The following is a 16,919-nucleotide window of genomic DNA, read 5'->3' on the forward strand; positions in this document are numbered from 1 at the left end:
TCAAAAATCTTACGATGCAAGCTTTTGAAACACATTAGGTTACTTCACTGGGTGTAAAGCCTGATGAGGCATATATTTTAAGCTTGAATTAATGGAATTACCATTAAATTGTATAATTTAAAAAGCACAGCTCTCTGCCACCTGATTAAGTAAATGAAAATGCAAAGAATCTTTTTTGAACAGGCGAAAATGTATAATGATTTTGTTTACAATCACTTTAGGGAGAAAGGTTCTGTTTTTAAATATCAAGTATGTTTCACTTACCTGCTCTGTTCAGCAGTTTTGCACAGCACTGGATGGAGATCGGGCTCAGATATTTGGGGGGGGGGGGTTCAGTTGTACCTGAGATTTTTCATCTTTAATGTAGAGAATGCATTAAGCCAACTGCACTATGCTGAAGAAACGGCACAAGCAAGCTGTTTCTATAGTGCACATGCAATGAGATTTTTCATCTTTTAATGTAGAGAATGCATTAAGCTAAAAAAAACTTTAGCCTTTTATGACTGTTTTAAAGGGGTTGTAAAGATGAAAAAAAAATCCTGCAAGACAAAGGCATAATGGGCTAGTATGCATCACTGGAGCCACAATGACGTTACACCCACGCATGCTCATGGGAGCTGCCGCTCACGGCACTCTGCTAAAGAAATGGCACGAGCAAGCTGTTTCTTCAGTGCGCATGCGCTGATGACATTGGAGCAAGCATATATGGTAAATATCTCCTAAACTGTGCAGGTTTAGGTGATATTTACAGTACCTACAGGTAAGCCTCACTGTATGTGAGATTGTAACCTCCCTTTCTTGCTCGCTCCTAGATGAACTAGGGCCTTGGGATTTGCAGTGTACAAGTGGTGTAACAGAGTTTACAACCACTTTAAAGAGGAAGTAATCCCTGATGGGGTTACTTCCTCTTTGATTCCCTGCAAAAGTAAAGCATAATGGACTACTATGCATTGCATAGTAGCCCATTATGTGTCACTTACCTGACACAGGAGCCAGAGATGTCGTCGCTGTCCCCTTGTGTACGGAGCCTCCATCTTCTTGGTGGGTCTCGCTGCTCCGGCGCTGTCATTTGACGGAGCCGCGATGATGTCACTCCCGCGCATGCGCACGGGAGCCGCCACTCGCGGCATATCGCTGTTAACAGCGGCACGCTCAGTGCGCCTGCGCGCCGTAGACAGTGGTGCCTGTCTTTTGGCAAATATCTCCTAAACCGTGTAGGTTTAGGAGATATTTCTTGGACCTACAGGTAAGCCTTAATCTAGGCTTACCTGTAGGACAAAGTGGTTTGTAAGGGTTTACAACCACTTTAAGGAAACCAATGCATAATAAAAAAGGATGATACTTGGTTTTTGTATGTACTAGATTGTACCTTCATAGTGACGCTCTACAATGCCTCTGCAGCCCACTGAAAACTTTCCAATTCTATGTATTGGGGGATTATACACATTACATTCTGCCAGCAAAACCTACTATGGAATGGGGCTTTGTAAATACCTGCTATGGTACTTCAAAGAGTTCTGGCAGCACATAAGAAGTCCTTTTGTAAAGCAAAAGTTTACTTGACATGTAAACTTTACTTTGTACAAAGACACAATTAGACAGAGTGTTTTTTGCTTGTCAGGAATCTCACGGCATATATTGTTTTGTTTTTTTTCTTCCTTTTTACATTATATATAGCTTTGTGTTCATTGAGGACATGTCAAATGTAGGCTTTTCTTTATTTCATAACATTTTTATTGAAGTATTGCAAGAAAAGTAAATACAAAGATACACAAGGTTTGACCAAAACAAAACACTGCTGCAGAAGTAGCAGCAAAGAAAACAAAACTGCCTTATTAAACTAATCTGAATGTGGGCTTTAGCCTTTCTTCTGTACTTTGTTCACTCTTTTTTCCGCGAGATAAGGGTAAAGACTAATACACTAAAACACTGCATTAGTAGGAGGTGAAAATTAAGTACGCTCTCTTTAAATAATAGATTCTGGAATGAAAAGTGCTTCCCCTATACAAAACCTTTTTCTTTCCTCATATGGACCTTAAAGGGAAAGACTGAGGTCTACTGCCACATTCCCATAGTGTGGCAGTAGCAGACCTGCTAAATATGCTGGTGCAGGTTCCCTACAAGTCTGAATTTCCCCTGCCTCACTGATTTTTTTTTCTTTAAACCAGGTTTTGGGCAGATTCTGTGTGAGGCACAGGTGGCAGTGTGTCAGTTTAGGAAGGGAACGCCAAGTGGTGTTTGTTCCTGACACAGAACCTGTCCTCTGTTATAACAAAAAAGCACAAATGATAAGGGATTGAGAGAACTGGTGGTAGGTCTTGGAGGGACTCTGCTTCAGGAGGCATTTTTGTCATTTTTGGGGAGTCTGTTCTTTTCTATGGCAGCAGCAAGGGGGAACAGTGAACCTAAAGTTCATTTACTTTTTAGCAAAGTTTTTTGTTACTTTTTGTTTGTGTGCATAAAAACAAATTCCTGTTGAGAAATATAGAATATTTATATAATATGCTTGCAGAATGGTTTTGGGATACAGTTTGGTGATTCAATTTATATACATTATTTAATAGTGTCTGCCGTTTTTCTCTGCGGTATAACACTCATTCTTTTATACAGGTGAGCATTGCTTGCCCTGAAAGGATGGAGCCAATAACTAAGGTTTCTCACATCCCTCCCAGTCGCTGGGCATTGGTCTGTAGTCTCTGTAAACTGAAGACTGGAGCATGCATACAAGTAAGATGTTTGTATCTGTAATTGCTGTCATGAATTTTATCTGCCATACATATATTTGCCAGATGTACAATTCTATTTAAACTGTATGCCCCAATGTAAAGCTGAAATATAACCTAATGCAAAGGAATTATAAGTACCAATATATAGCAGCTAATTGGCCAATAACAATGTGCAAAAAGCAATATCCTGCAGTAAAAAACAGTGATTGACTTATATTGCGTTTGGTTACTAAAAAAATGGGAAAGCCAATTCTAAGATGACAAAATTCAAACAAGAACATTACAATTAGCGGAAATCATATTTTCAAATTGTTCTAACCAGTTCCGGTGATGTGCTTTCACCTTCCTCACTTTGCTGTGCCATTCACAAAGCACAGCTCTGTAAATGGCATGACAGGTTGGGGACTGGGGACCTGACCCTGGAACTAGGGGCTTCATTGCAGTGGGAAGCAGAAGTGCAGCTCCTCACTTTACATCAAAATTGATTAGTGGAGCTTGGAGAGCTCCTGAAGTTGTACAAGCATGGCATTGTTTGCATTAAAGGGAAAAAAAAATTATATTCAAGTTTGTCTGATAAAATCAGACCTTCATCAGCCACCTTAAGAAAAACGTTCTTACCAGATAGCAAGCAAAACAGGCGTGTGATTATAGCCCAGCCAAGGCTTTGTACTTGCTCAGATGCTTGTATGGGGTGTTGGCCACAGGATGGATCTCTGCACCAAGTTTCACACAACCCCATTCAGAAGAGACCCGGAAAGAAAATCTAGCCATATTGTAATATTGTCTCACTTTATTAAATGGAAAAAAGTATTGCACTTACGTTTTAAATTTGCACGGATAAAGGCCCGGCTGGCTAACAACAAGCGCCCGTCCTACGGGTTGTGAACAGTGGTGACATCAACACACATCCCTTCTTTCCAACGTGTTTCGTCATAAAGTGACATTGTCTGCCCAAGACCATGCCAATTTATGACGAAAAGCGTCGGAAGGAGGGTACTTGTTTACGTCACCACACTATTCGCAACCCGGAGGTCGGTTGTTTGCCGGCCGGCTCTTTATCCATGCAAATTTAAAATCTATGTAGGGCAATACTTTTTTCTATTTAATAAAGGTAGGTGCAGGGAGGCTGGGGCGGAGCCACTAAAAAGGGACTGAAGGCTCTTCTTTAACTCGGGAATCCTCTTGCTCTCAGCCTCCTCCAAATCTAACTTTATTGTTTTGCTTCTGTGGTCCAACTTCCTGTGTTACATAGGTTGAAAAAAAAGATAAGTCCATCCGGTCCAACCAAAAAAACGGGTTAACAGGGTGGCGCTTGGTTCTCCATTGTCCCACTCGCTGTATGTGAGATTGTAACCTCCTTTTCTTGCTCGCTCCTTAGATGAACTAGGGACTTTGGGATTTTCAGTGTTCATAGAGCAGTGCACAGCAAACATGTATGGACGGTTGCAAACAGAGGTGACGGGAAAAGGAAAAGCTTGGCAGTTTAGAGAGGACATTTTAAGGAGGCAGAAAAACAACGCAAGAAACAATTTCATTAATAGACTACAAGGCCAATAAATAGTTATGTATTATTTTTGGAGAATGATCTAGTTTAGTGTCACTTTAAGATTAAAAAATAAAAATGAGCGTTTCTGTGGCTGGAGTTGCGTTCTAAATCGCACACAAAGGTAAAGCCGGGCTAAAAATGTTGGCCGCAGTTTATAGCTAGGTGAGTTTACCCACAGATCTCTCTACAGTCAAAAGCTTTTGTTATATACAGAGAAAGATTAGTCCTGATCCCTGAGTTGGTGTGTAGAAGTTGCAAGTTTAGATATCGTCTACAAATGTGCACTGAGGCATTTCTATTGCAAATGAAAATTCTTTTCATTCAAATGAATAATAGCGGAAATAACTTTGGATGATCCAAGTCCAACATGCACTGTTTTAACTAATAATTTCAGTGTGTTTGCATTAAAAAAAAATGTAAAACAAATTTTGGAATTACAGTTTATTTACATGTTATATTTACATGTTAAAGCTTACATGGTATTTTAGAAGTGGGTTTACATCTACTTTAATTGTTCAGCACACGCGCACACTTTTGTCTCATGTGAATGTATATTTAGTTTATGCTCCTGTAAGCTATTTGCATTATAATTCATCAGTTGTGTTTGTTTTCTTTTATCAGTGTTCAGTTAAGAGCTGCATAACAGCATTTCATGTCACTTGCGCCTTCGAACACACTCTGGACATGAAGACCATTTTAGATGAAGGAGACGAAGTTAAATTCAAGTCCTACTGCTTGAAGCACAGCAAGAACAAACATTGCTCAGAAGGGGAGCAGGAAGATTCTCACAAACCAGTCATTGACAACAGACAAAGCGAGAGTGAGAAGACCAGCCTCCGTGCCCAGAAACTAAAAGAGTTAGAAGAAGAATTTTACACTATGGTAAACGTGGATGCTGTGGCAGCTGAACTAGGAATACCCAAACTCACTGTAGATTTGATTTACTCTTTTTGGCTGCTGAAACGTAAAAGCAACTTCAACAAGCCACTGGTGCCTCCTAAAGAGGAGGAACAGGAAGGCTTGTTACAACCCAAGGAGGACAGCATCCATACAAGAATGAGGATGTTCATGCACCTTAGACAAGATTTAGAGAGAGTGAGTCTAGTTTTTACAGCTATGAGGTTTCTTCTTCCTTTTTTTTTTTATTTTTATTTTTTTAAATCGCTCATGAAAATGTTCTTTTCAGATGTTACCTTGTATTCTGTTTCATAGTTAAAATTGTTAAAAAGCAGGGAAGGATTAAAAATTCTATCAGGTTTTCGTAGCTGTCTGCGTGTTCCTGTCCAAGTGACTTTCCTTCCTTTTAATTTCTTTCTGTAAAGTAAAAATCGTGCAGATGGACGAAGAACTTACATACATTCTAACCCTTACCCACTCTATCCAACACCCCCCTTTCCCTTCCATAAGTTTTGGCTTGTGTTGATCTTTAGCCATTTGATATCTGTTATATCTTTTAGGTTTGATGTTTCCTCTAAAATATTGTACAATGTTGTGTGTGTGTGTGTGTGTGTTTGTGTGTTTTTTATTTATAATTATTTAACTGACAGGGCCTTCATTTGGATACACTTTTTTTTCTATTGATTCTTTTTTTTTGCAAATAGTAAAAGAAAAAGAAAATAGTAATTTTCCCCAATGCAACTTTTATGTAAAATGTGTGCACACCAATATATTTACTATAAGTCTACTTATTAAAATTATATTACATTGGTGCAACCTATGTAGCAGAATTGTAATGTTCAAAGTGAAACTATGTGTTTAACTTTAGGAGGGCTTTATTCCACTTGCAAGGCTACACTCTGCCTCAGAGCTCTTCTTCTGATTTATACTAGAGTTGGATTATATTGAAGTACTACTAAAGCTTCCTGTGTGACAGTCCAAACCCAGTTACTTTGTGAGGCACAAACCTCTTAAAGTAAACAACCAACAACCTTCCCTAATTAAGCCAAATCCTACTCCTTTTGTGCCACACATGCTCCTTCAACACTGCAGCTCACAGGATTTCAGCAACAGAGGCGGTTCTGCTCATCCTGAAAGCAGTGGGCAGGGCAAGTTGTGGCCATGTGTTGATTGACATGATACTGGCTTATAATTCTACCGTGACAATGCTGATAGCAATGCCCCGCAACATTTTTTTTTTTTATCCCACTCTAGTGCAGTCAGGCACAGCCTACATGAGAATGACTACTCTGCTTTAAGTTCAGTAGCAGTGCAGCATTTTTGCTCCTACACACTGAACTGCATTAGGTTGACTTCTTTTTAATGGACTGCACAGTTTTACTTTGCAGAATGGAATGCTCAGCTGCAGTTACTAAAGCAATCAAGATATTTCCTTGTGTTTTAAAAGAGGTATAGACTCCAGGGAGGGGGGCATAATCATGACAGCGTCCAAAGCATGAGTAAGAGCTCATCTTAAAGAGTAACTCAACCTTTGTTGAGAAAAAAATATTCCCCATTGAGTGATCTAAGTACTTTGCAAAGAATTTAACAAACTCTGTAGCAGTTACCTACCTTTTGTTCTGAAGAAATAGCGGTTTGCCTGTCCATATGCAAAAGGAATCTGTATGGGAGTGATTTTATAATTATGAATCGGTTGATGCACCCTACAGAGTCTGCATCCCTTTGAGTGTGATTTCCCATTGAGCGTATGACACCAAAAATGACATTTGTTGTAGGGGATGCTCAAAATTTTGGTTTGCATGTTGGTGCAGACTTCTGGGAAAATCAGTAAGTCAATCATACAAGCGGGAAATTACAAATCTGGGGCACATTCTGTGCACCATCTTTATATAGAATCCCTCCAGGCTGCCATATTGTATTGCGCCTTAGATTTGCAGACTGAAAAAGAGAGGTCATTTTTAAATAACATTAAATTACAATATGACTTGTGTCGCAATTGTATATGCTATATTATTATTATTATTATTTTTTCTAATTTTTTTTCCCACTAAAGTGGAATTGCCATTTATACATTTTTAGTTTTGGGTGACGGTTCACATAAAGAATTTTGTGGAACTGGAATGAGTGCAGAGGAGGACAACTAAACTAATCCCAAACATGGGAATACGATGCTAGGAGGATATATTAATTGAACTCCATTTATTATAAAGAGTGCACTTTTAGAGGTTATACAATAAGACAGGTTTCCAAATTGTGCTAATATGCATATTATATTCTGAACCTTCTACAGTAGATCACAAAGATAAAAGAAGCCAGCAAGTTAATACGTGTCCATGTCCAAAAAACACACAAAGGTTGGAAGTAGAACAATAGGCACATTTTTATTTTCTCCTCTTAGAGTAAGGGAGGTTCATAACCCGCCAGGTTTTTGTGTGTATTTTTTTATTTATTTTTTTATTTTTTGCGATCCGTATTAATTTGGGGAGATTTGCCTTAATTTCCTGTCCCATAGCCAAAACAGGAAGTTGGATTCCCCTGGGGACCCCAGGTCACCAGATCAGGTGTCCCAATTGGAAGATTTCCCCTCTTACTTTTCTGTGGATAATCCAAAATTTGGGATTTTCTTTTCACTTTTAATGATAATGGTAAACCGTAAGGATACTTTCACACTGGGGTGGATGGGCTCCAGCAATAGTGGCGCTATTTTAAGTTAAAACTGCTGCATCGGCGCTATGCTGGTGGTTTAGTGGCACTGCGCCATTGTTTTCAGTGGGAAGGGGCGTTTTAGGAGCGGTGAATACACCACTCCCACAGTGCTGCAAAGATGCGGCTTGCAGGACTTTTTTTGACCGTCCCGCAAGTGCACCGCTCCAGTGTGAAGGCCCCTCGGGCTTTCACACTGGAGACACAGGAGAGGCTCTTTACAGGCGCTATTTTTAGCGCTGTAGCGCCTGTAAAGCACCCCTGTGAAAGTAGCCTAACAAATGGTGAGGGTGAATCCTCCATAATGGGGACACAGACAGCAATAAAACCCTGACAGGTGTACTCATTCCTTTCCACTTTATCCAAAACAAAAAAAAGTTTTGCTGTTCGTTATAATTGAAGGCATCAAAAAGCCACGCAACTCTTAGTTGACAAGCCAAGACTTACAACTGAGGACAGATCTAGCATAATTATTTCTCTGAAAACCATTATTCTGCATCCCTGGTAAAGGAAGCTGCCTTCGTATTTGCATGCTCAGTGTTCTTCCTTTCAAACCGCTTTCCACAGATGGGCAGGCCAAGTTACAGTCTTCTGACTTTAGCGTGTATTTTTATATATGTGGATCTGTTTCAGTGGAATGGCGGCTACTTGTGTGATAATATAGAGCATACGGTATAAAAAAAGCTTCACATATTTTTTTTTTTTTTTTTTATATTCACAGGTTAGGAATCTGTGCTACATGGTGAATAGAAGAGAGAAGCTGAAACTCTCACACAGCAAAATCCATGAACAAATCTTCAATCTTGAAGTACAACTTGTAAATAAAGAGTTAGCTGGAGGTGACCTACTTTTCATTACTCATTAATTAGGCTAAATGAAATGAGTGAGGAATGAAAATTAAATGTGAATTAATTTAAACTGGATGATTTACTTTTCCTGCAGAGCATTATATAAGGTTTTCTGCAACATATCCGTACCAAGATCTATTTACTGTCTACATTGGTTAGATCCATCATGTCCAGACAGTTCTCCTTGTTGAGACTAATAGGCTCAAGTATAGTGCCAAGGGTTGGGATAGCAATCTTAATTTGTGTTTTTTATAAATATAAAACCTATTACTGTAGCAGAAAGTGGTAATGATTTCTGGTATAGCTCAGCTGTTTGTGTATGTGTGGACTTTTTTCTTTGAGTTGTGTGGTTGTAGTAGAAGTGAATCTCTGTTAAGACCCTGGCCAGGTGCTCTATGTAGAGGTTGCCGTAGATATCTAAATTGGAAGTTTCAGAAGCTATTCTTTGAGGTCACTTCTTAAGCTGAATTTTGGGGAAATTAACTTCTATTGGTAAGACACGCTTTTTTGTTTTGACTCCCTATATTTCTGTAATTTACCTTAAGCCTTTAATATTGCTTACATGTGTACAGGTTCCCCTTTTTCTTGCCTCATTTTGATACACAATGGGGTCTGAGTTATAAATTCTGTCATTGTTCAACCATGATAGTTTACATAGCTTTTTAATAGTAGTGTCTGCACATTCCTTTGGTTAAAAATGTCTGCTCCCAAACCCTGGGTCCACTCCACATGCAGATCACTAGTGTGTACATGCGCGCAAATGCACAGTTAATGTGTTATATAGGTAGAGATGCAGAACGGCAACTGCTGTGCTTGCAAGTAAAGGCCGATTATAGCAGGCAAGTCCCAAAAGACAGGGATGGCTGTCATAGTTTTCAGCTTTAAAGGAGTTTTAAAGGCAGAAGGTTTTTTATCTTAATGCATTCTATGCCTATCCGACCCCCTTCTCTCTCCAGAAATGTCCTTGATCCCCTCAGCCATCCAGTACACTCCTATTGATTGGCTGCGATATTGGCTCACGCGGCTGTCAAAGTCAGCCAATCAGAGGAGAGAGAGGGGGTGGGTCTCCCTGTCTGAATGGATACACAGAGCTTTGACTCAGCTTGAATGGCAGCCTGTAACAAGCTGCTGGCTGAGGGGCACTCAAAGGAGGGGAAGGACTAGGAGCAGCAAAGAGGGACCCGAGAAGAGGAGGATCTGGGCTGCTCTGTGCAAAACCAACTGCACAGATGAGGTAAATATAACATGTTTTTTTTTTTTTTTTTTTAAAGTGAGCCTTTACATTCACTTTAAAGTCAGGATGTTGGGAAAGTGATGAATTTGATGCTGCCTTTTGTAAAAGCACAGAACGTAAACCATTTGGGTTCATAGTCTAAGGGCTTGTTTACACTTACAGTCAGAAGGGCAGTAAGGGTGGCAGATATCTGGCAGATAGCTGGCAAAGGCTATCGCATGTGTAAACTAAAGCTGGCTATAGACTGTCTCAGCCGGTTCAGCGGGGACCAATGGAGGTTCAAACCATGTATGGGCGGGCTGAATGTCCCCAAGTTGATCAATCAACCTGGGTACAACCAGCCTGTTGGATTTTACATGTGATTATTGCTAGTGGCTATTATAGCCTCTAACAGCAATCAATCTGTTCAACACAATGGCTCTGGCAGGGAACCCCGTGGTTGCAGGAAAGAAAATTGCTCCAGACTTAAGCCTGAAATGTTTTAATCTTTTGTAGAGTGATGCTGAATAGTGGGTACCAGAGCTTCAGGGTGCTCATTCTTTTACTATTGCAGAATATGCCCTGAGCACTCCAGCAGCCTTGGATTGTAATTGGCAGGGATGCACACATAATGATTCCCTTACCGCCCTAGTTCAGCATCAGCACTCTAATAGAAAGGTTCTCATTTTCTTCTTAAAAGGAAATTCCTATTCATGATTTTAATAAAGGAATTAAGAGATGTAATGCAACTGTCTTAAAGTGGAAGTAAAACCATAGATTTAACTGTGTTAAACATTTAAATGGAAGTAAGGGCAGTGAAGAACTGGAAATAGGCACCACATCCCATTTGATAAATAGAAGCAATGGCAAAAAAGTGGGACTTTAAAGGTGCCAAAACGCATGTAACATTTTTTTAAAAAAATACATATTTTCTTAAATATCAATTTCTTTAAAGAATACAAAATATGTTCAGTGAACATATAGTTCATAAAACAATGCAGCCACTTCTGCTTAACATGTTTTGCCCAATGGAGCTTCCTCCAGGGCTTTAAAAGTACCGCATAAAGTTGATACTATGAAAGAAACTGATAATTGCGAATATGAATCAGTAAATTGTATTGTGACAAACATGTCATAAAAGAACACATAGTATATTGTTAAGCATAATTACATAAACTCATCAGACTGGGAATAAATGCCTACCAGATGCTTTAAAATCAAATGCTTGAATCAATTGAATATTACAATTCCTCTAGACAGTGATGGCGAACCTTGGCACCCCAGATGTTTTGGAACTACATTTCCCATGATTCTCAACTATACTGCAGAGTGCATGAGCATCATGGGAAATGCAGTTCCAAAACATCTGGGGTGCCAAGGTTCACCATCACTGCTCTACAGCCTGAGTCAAGGAGGCAAGTTGCAACCATAGGGAGAAGAAAATGTTCTGAAATGTATGAGACCATAAAGTATCATGTAAATTTAAATGTATGAACGTTTTTATTCATCATCAGATTATTTAAGTTATCCATAGGTTAACCTTATTCAGAACACAATTCAAAGTGTAACCAATTGGTTCTTCATTTTCCTGAAAAGAGTCATTTTCTGCTGGAATTTGAAGAGAGAAAGGGCAGATGTTACCTGATGCCTAAAGAGGCCCAAACATGGGCATACAGCACTCTTGCTGTGTAGGCCTGTTTGCTCATAAATTCAACCAGCACAGTCTTAAGGAGGAGAAGAAAAATATATACAGTGCCTTGCAAAAGTATTCACCCCTTGGCATTTTTCATGTTTTGTTACCTCACAACCTGGAATTAACATGGATTGTTTGAGGATTTGCATCATTTAATTCACACATTTTTGTGAAGCAAACAACAAATAGGACAAAATAACAGAAAAAAATCAATGCGCATAACTATTCACCCCCCTAAAGTCAATACTTTGTAGAGCCACCTTTTGTGGCTGTCATAGCTCCAGGTCACTTTGGATAAGCCTCTGAGCTTGCCAAATCTTACCACTGGGATTTTTGGCAAAACTGCTCCAGCTCCTTCAAGTTGGATGGTTTGCACTTGTGAACAGCAATCTTTAAGTCTGACCACAGATTTTCTATTGGATTGAGGTCTGGGCTTTGACTAGGCCATTCCAACACATTTACAGGTTTCCCCTTAAACCACTCAAGTGTTGCTTTTAGCAGTGTGTTTGGGGTCATTGTCCTGCTGGAAGGTGAATCTCCGTCCTAGCCTCAAATCACACACAGAGTGGAACAGGTTTTGCTCAAGAATATCCCTGTATTTAGCACCATCCATCTTTCACTCAACTCTGACCAGTTTCCCAGTCCTGACTGCTGAAAAACATTCCCACAGCATGATGCTGCCACCACCATGGGGATGGTGTTCTTTGGGTGATGTGATGTGTTGGGTTTGCGCCAGACATAGCGTTTTCTTTGGCCAAAAAGTTCAATTTTAGTCTCGTCAGACCAGAGCACCTTCCTCCATACATTTTGGGAGTCTCCCAAGTGCCTTTTCGCAAAACGTGCCATTTTGTTTTTTGCTGAAAGTAATGTCTTTCTCGGGCCACTCTGCCATAAAGCCCAACTCTATGGAGTGTATGGCGTATTGTTCTCCTTTGTACAGATACTCCAGTCTCTGCTGTGGAACTCTACAGCTCCTCCAGGGTTACCTTATGTCTCTGTGCTGCCTCTCTGATTAATGCCCTCCTTGCCCGGTCCATGATTTTTGATGTGCGGCCGTCTCGTGGCAGGTTTGCTGTTGTGCCATGTTCTTTCCATGTGGTTATGATAGGTTTGATGGTGCTCCTAGGGTTCATCAAAGATTTGGATATTTTTTATAACCTAACCCTGACTTGTATTTCTCAACAACATTGTCCCTTACTTGTTTGGAGCGTTCCTTGGTCTTCGTGGCAGTGTTTGGTTAGTGGCGCCTCTTGCTTAGGTGTTGCAACCTCTGGGGCCTTTCAGAAAGGTGTGTATATGTAATAACAGATCATGTGAGAGGCAGAGGAGAGGTGCAAGCACTCTCTCATGAATCCTCCATCAGTGCATGGTGGCTGGATGCCACAATTTGACTTCTCTCCGTTCTGGTGGCGTCTGACATCACCAGCAGGGCACGAACATCTCAATAGCGCTTCCACGCATGTCCGGATTCAGCATGGTGGATCTGACATCACACACAAGCTTGCGAAGGCACATATCGCCATGCTGGAAAATCCACTGCTCCCATTTAGTATAGGGGACAGCCAAACAGGTGTTTTGGTCCACCCCTAGGTGTCATAGGACATGGTATTTCCAAGGGGCTGCTCAGAGAGCAATTCATGAATTCTGGTCACGAGATGAAAAAGAGACTCCCCATGACTACGCTGACAGCGCTTTTAGGGCTCAAGCCTAACATGGGTGATTGGTTGGACACCCATAAAGCAAGTGCCTGGGGCATCCGTATGGCTGCTAATCCCAAGACCTAGGACATGGGAAACCCAATATAATTGGTTAAATTTAAATAGATAAATGTATATAAATGAAATCCTATCAAATTTCTCTTGCATCCAAACAAGAGGCACATGTTCGCAGCTGATATACACAAAACGCATATATAAGCAGTACATAACTTATGACCCACCTTAGACATGAGATGGGTATAAATGGCCAGTTTGGGGGGAGTAGATCAAAAGAGTGGGAGGGAGGAATTTAACTGACTGAGAAATAAACCCTTTTTATAGATCTCTCTCTGTCAGTTAAATTCCTCCCTCACTCTTTTGATCTACTCCCCCAAACTGGCCATTTATACCCATCTCATGTCTAAGGTGGGTCACTTTAACAAATTATCTTATATTTTCCAAATTACAAAATGATGTACTGTATGTATATGTGTGTGTATAGATAATATGCGTTTTGTGTACATGATAAGCTGGGAAGATGTGCCTCTTTTGTTTGGATACATGAGACATTTGATAGGATTTAATTTATTTACATTTATCTACCTTAATTATATTTAACCAATTATATTGGGTTTCCCATGTCCTAGGTCACTTGCTTCATGGGCGTTCAACCAATCACCCATGTTATGCTTGAGCCCTAAAAGCGCTGTCATGGGGATTCCCTTTTCCATTTGGTGACCGGAATTCATGGATTGCTTTCCATGCTGTCCTTTGGAAATACCATGCCCTATGATGCCTAGTGGTGGACCAAAACACCTGTTTGGCTGTCCCCTATGCTGAATGGGAGTAGTGGATTTTCCAACATGGCGATATGTGCCTCTGCACGCTTGCGTGTGGCGTCATGTCCGCTGTCCTGATTTCACACATGTGCTATTGAGATGTCCGCTGGTGACGTCAGACGCCACCGGGACAGGGAGAAGTCAAATCGTGGCATCCAGCCACCATGCACTGATGGAGGATTTGTGAGAGTGAGAGTTTGCACCTCTCCTCTCCCTCTCGACACCACGAGTCCACATACTGATCCCAATTACCTGTAAGTATCTCTCTAGACCTACTTATTGATGTATCAATTCCCATGTATGAAAGGAGACGTGGGGCTCATTGGTCACCATCTTCTCCATTTGGATGGGGGCTTCCTTACCACCTAAGCACTAGTGAACTGTCAATCAACATTGAAGGGATGCTCATTTGACCTATTCCCCATTTTGGTTGACATTAAAGCCCTATCTCATCCAAAACAGGATTAACTCTCTGAGACACTACATATGCTATACTATATATTTTTTTCTTCTTCTCCTCCTTAGAAATGTGCTGGTTGAATTTTTGAGCAGACAAGCCTACACAGCAGGAGTGCTGTACGCCCATTTTTGGGCCTCTTTAGGCATCAGGAAACATCATCCGCTGTTTCTCTCTTTTTAAATCCCAGCAGCAAATTACTCTTTTCAGGGAAATGAGGAACCAACTGGTTACACTTTGAATTCTATTCTGAATAAGGTAAATCTCTTTACCTATGGATAACTTAAATCATTTTATGATGAATAAAAATGTAAATACATTTAAATGTACATATTACTTTTTAGTCTTGTACATTTCAGAACATTTTCTTCTCCCTATGGTTGCAACTTGCCCCCTTGACTTAGGCTCTAGAGGAATGGTAATATTCAATTGATTCAAGCATTTGATTTTAAAGTATCTGTAGGCATTTATTTCCCTGTCTGTTATGTGATGAGTGTGTGTAATTATGCTTAACAATATACTATGTGTTCTTTAATGAAATGTTTGTCACAATACAATTGCTTAATATTCACAATTATCGATTTCTTTCGTAGTATCAACTTTATGCAGTACTTTTAAAGCTCCTGTGGAAGCTCCTTTAGGGGAAACACGTAGAGCAGAAGTGGCTGCACTGTTGTATGAACTATGTGTCCTTTGAACATTTGTCATTTTTAAAGAAATTGATACTTAAAGTGGAAGTAAACTCCCCTATCATTTTCAGCCAAGGAAGCTGCCATCTTTGCCTCTGTTTAATCTTCAACTGCTATGGTGCTGCACATGTGATTCGTTATGATACCAGCCATTGGATGGTTTGATAGTTTGGCTGAGAGCACAGCCAATGTGCAGTTAGTATACCCGGCATGCCTTTTTTTTTAACTGTTTAAATCCATGGGTTTACTTCCACTTAAAGAAAAATTTGTAATTTTTAAACAAAAGTTGTACATGTGTTTTGGCACCTGTAAAGTCCTGCTTTTTGCCATTATTTCTGTGTTAAAAAAAGATACATTCCTGCCAGGGGAATGTAGCTGTCACATTGGTTGTGCACTCAACCAGACTGTGAAACTATCCAATGTCTGGTGTCATAACTGATCCCATGTGTAGCACCATGACAGTTGAAGTTTAACTGGTTACCGCCCACCCCGTCGTCAAATGACGGCGGGGCAGTGCGGCTCTTGTTCTGGGACGCTGTCATATGACTGATCTCGCGGGGGTGCGCAGTGCGGCGATTGCAGCCACGCCATGTTGCTGTGACACGGCGCGTCCCCCAATCTGTGGAAAGAGCTGCGGAAGCGGCTCTTTAAACATGTGATCGGCTGTGTCCAATCACAGACGGTCACGTGTAAACAAGGAAGTGCCATTAATCGGCACTCCTCGCCTCACACTAACAAGAGTGTGGGGCAAAGAGAGCCAATCAGTGGCATCTCCACCCAGGGGGACATTTAGGAATGTAATCGGGGCACTGATCATCAGTGCCCTGATTACAATAGTGAAAAACATTGTCATAAATCACTGCCCACCAATGCCAGCGATCAGAGCCCACCAGTGGCAGCAATCAGTGCCCATTAGCGATGCCAGTCACTGCTATCACTGCCACCTATTGGTGCCCACCAGTGCTGCCTAACAGTGCTCATCAGTGCCACATATCAGTGCCCATAAGTGCGGGATATTAGTGCCGCCTCGTCAATGCCCACCAGTTCAGCCTATCAGTGCCGCCTCATCAGCGCACATAAGAGAAGGTGAAAATTTACTTAGTTACAAAATTTACTGACAGAAAAAAAGTACAGTGTAGCATTGACCGCACAATTGTCATTCAAAGTGAGAGCGCTGAAAGATGAAAAATGGGCCTGGGCAGGAAGGGGATGTACGTGTCCGGTATTGAGGTGGTTAAACGGAGGCCAAGATGGCAGCTTCCTTGGCTGAAAGCGATAGGAGGGTTTACTTCCAACTTAAAAAATAATAGCTGCAAATGATATTCCTTTCTTAGTTTTTAAAACATTCACTAGATGATACAGAGTCTGATTATATAGCTCAGACAATTTGCCTATTAGATCATTTTCATGCAGGTCCAGTGGCCGAAGTGCAATAAACTATTGCAACCAAGTAGCCAAACTCCAGCTGTTTCAGCCATATCCAGTTCTAACCAAAACAGAAGATTATTTTGAGTGGTATCCCATTTCATTTAAATGCTTCTTCGACACTATAAGCCATGTTGTATTGAAAATAAAAAGCTGTGGTGGGGCTTATTTGCTCTTGAGGCCTGA

At 40.6% G+C, this 16,919-nt stretch overlaps 1 protein-coding gene across 2 annotated transcripts in view; it reads left to right on the forward strand.

Moving 5' to 3' along the window:
- The window catches only part of JADE3 (jade family PHD finger 3), a 133,134-nt gene that overhangs the window by 103,926 nt on the left and 12,289 nt on the right, over positions 1 to 16,919 (forward strand). For both annotated transcript variants that reach the window (XM_077482803.1, XM_077482802.1), the window contains 3 exons: positions 2,611 to 2,727; positions 4,894 to 5,367; positions 8,594 to 8,711. In XM_077482803.1, the coding sequence (XP_077338929.1) occupies positions 2,611 to 2,727; positions 4,894 to 5,367; positions 8,594 to 8,711 (709 nt within the window). The remainder of the gene's footprint in view (positions 1 to 2,610; positions 2,728 to 4,893; positions 5,368 to 8,593; positions 8,712 to 16,919) is intronic.

The sequence above is a fragment of the Lithobates pipiens genome, unplaced genomic scaffold (assembly GCF_037356315.1).
Source record: "Lithobates pipiens isolate NorthernLeopardFrog02 unplaced genomic scaffold, aLitPip1_a1.2 Scaffold_16, whole genome shotgun sequence".
NCBI classification, from domain to species: domain Eukaryota; kingdom Metazoa; phylum Chordata; class Amphibia; order Anura; family Ranidae; genus Lithobates; species Lithobates pipiens.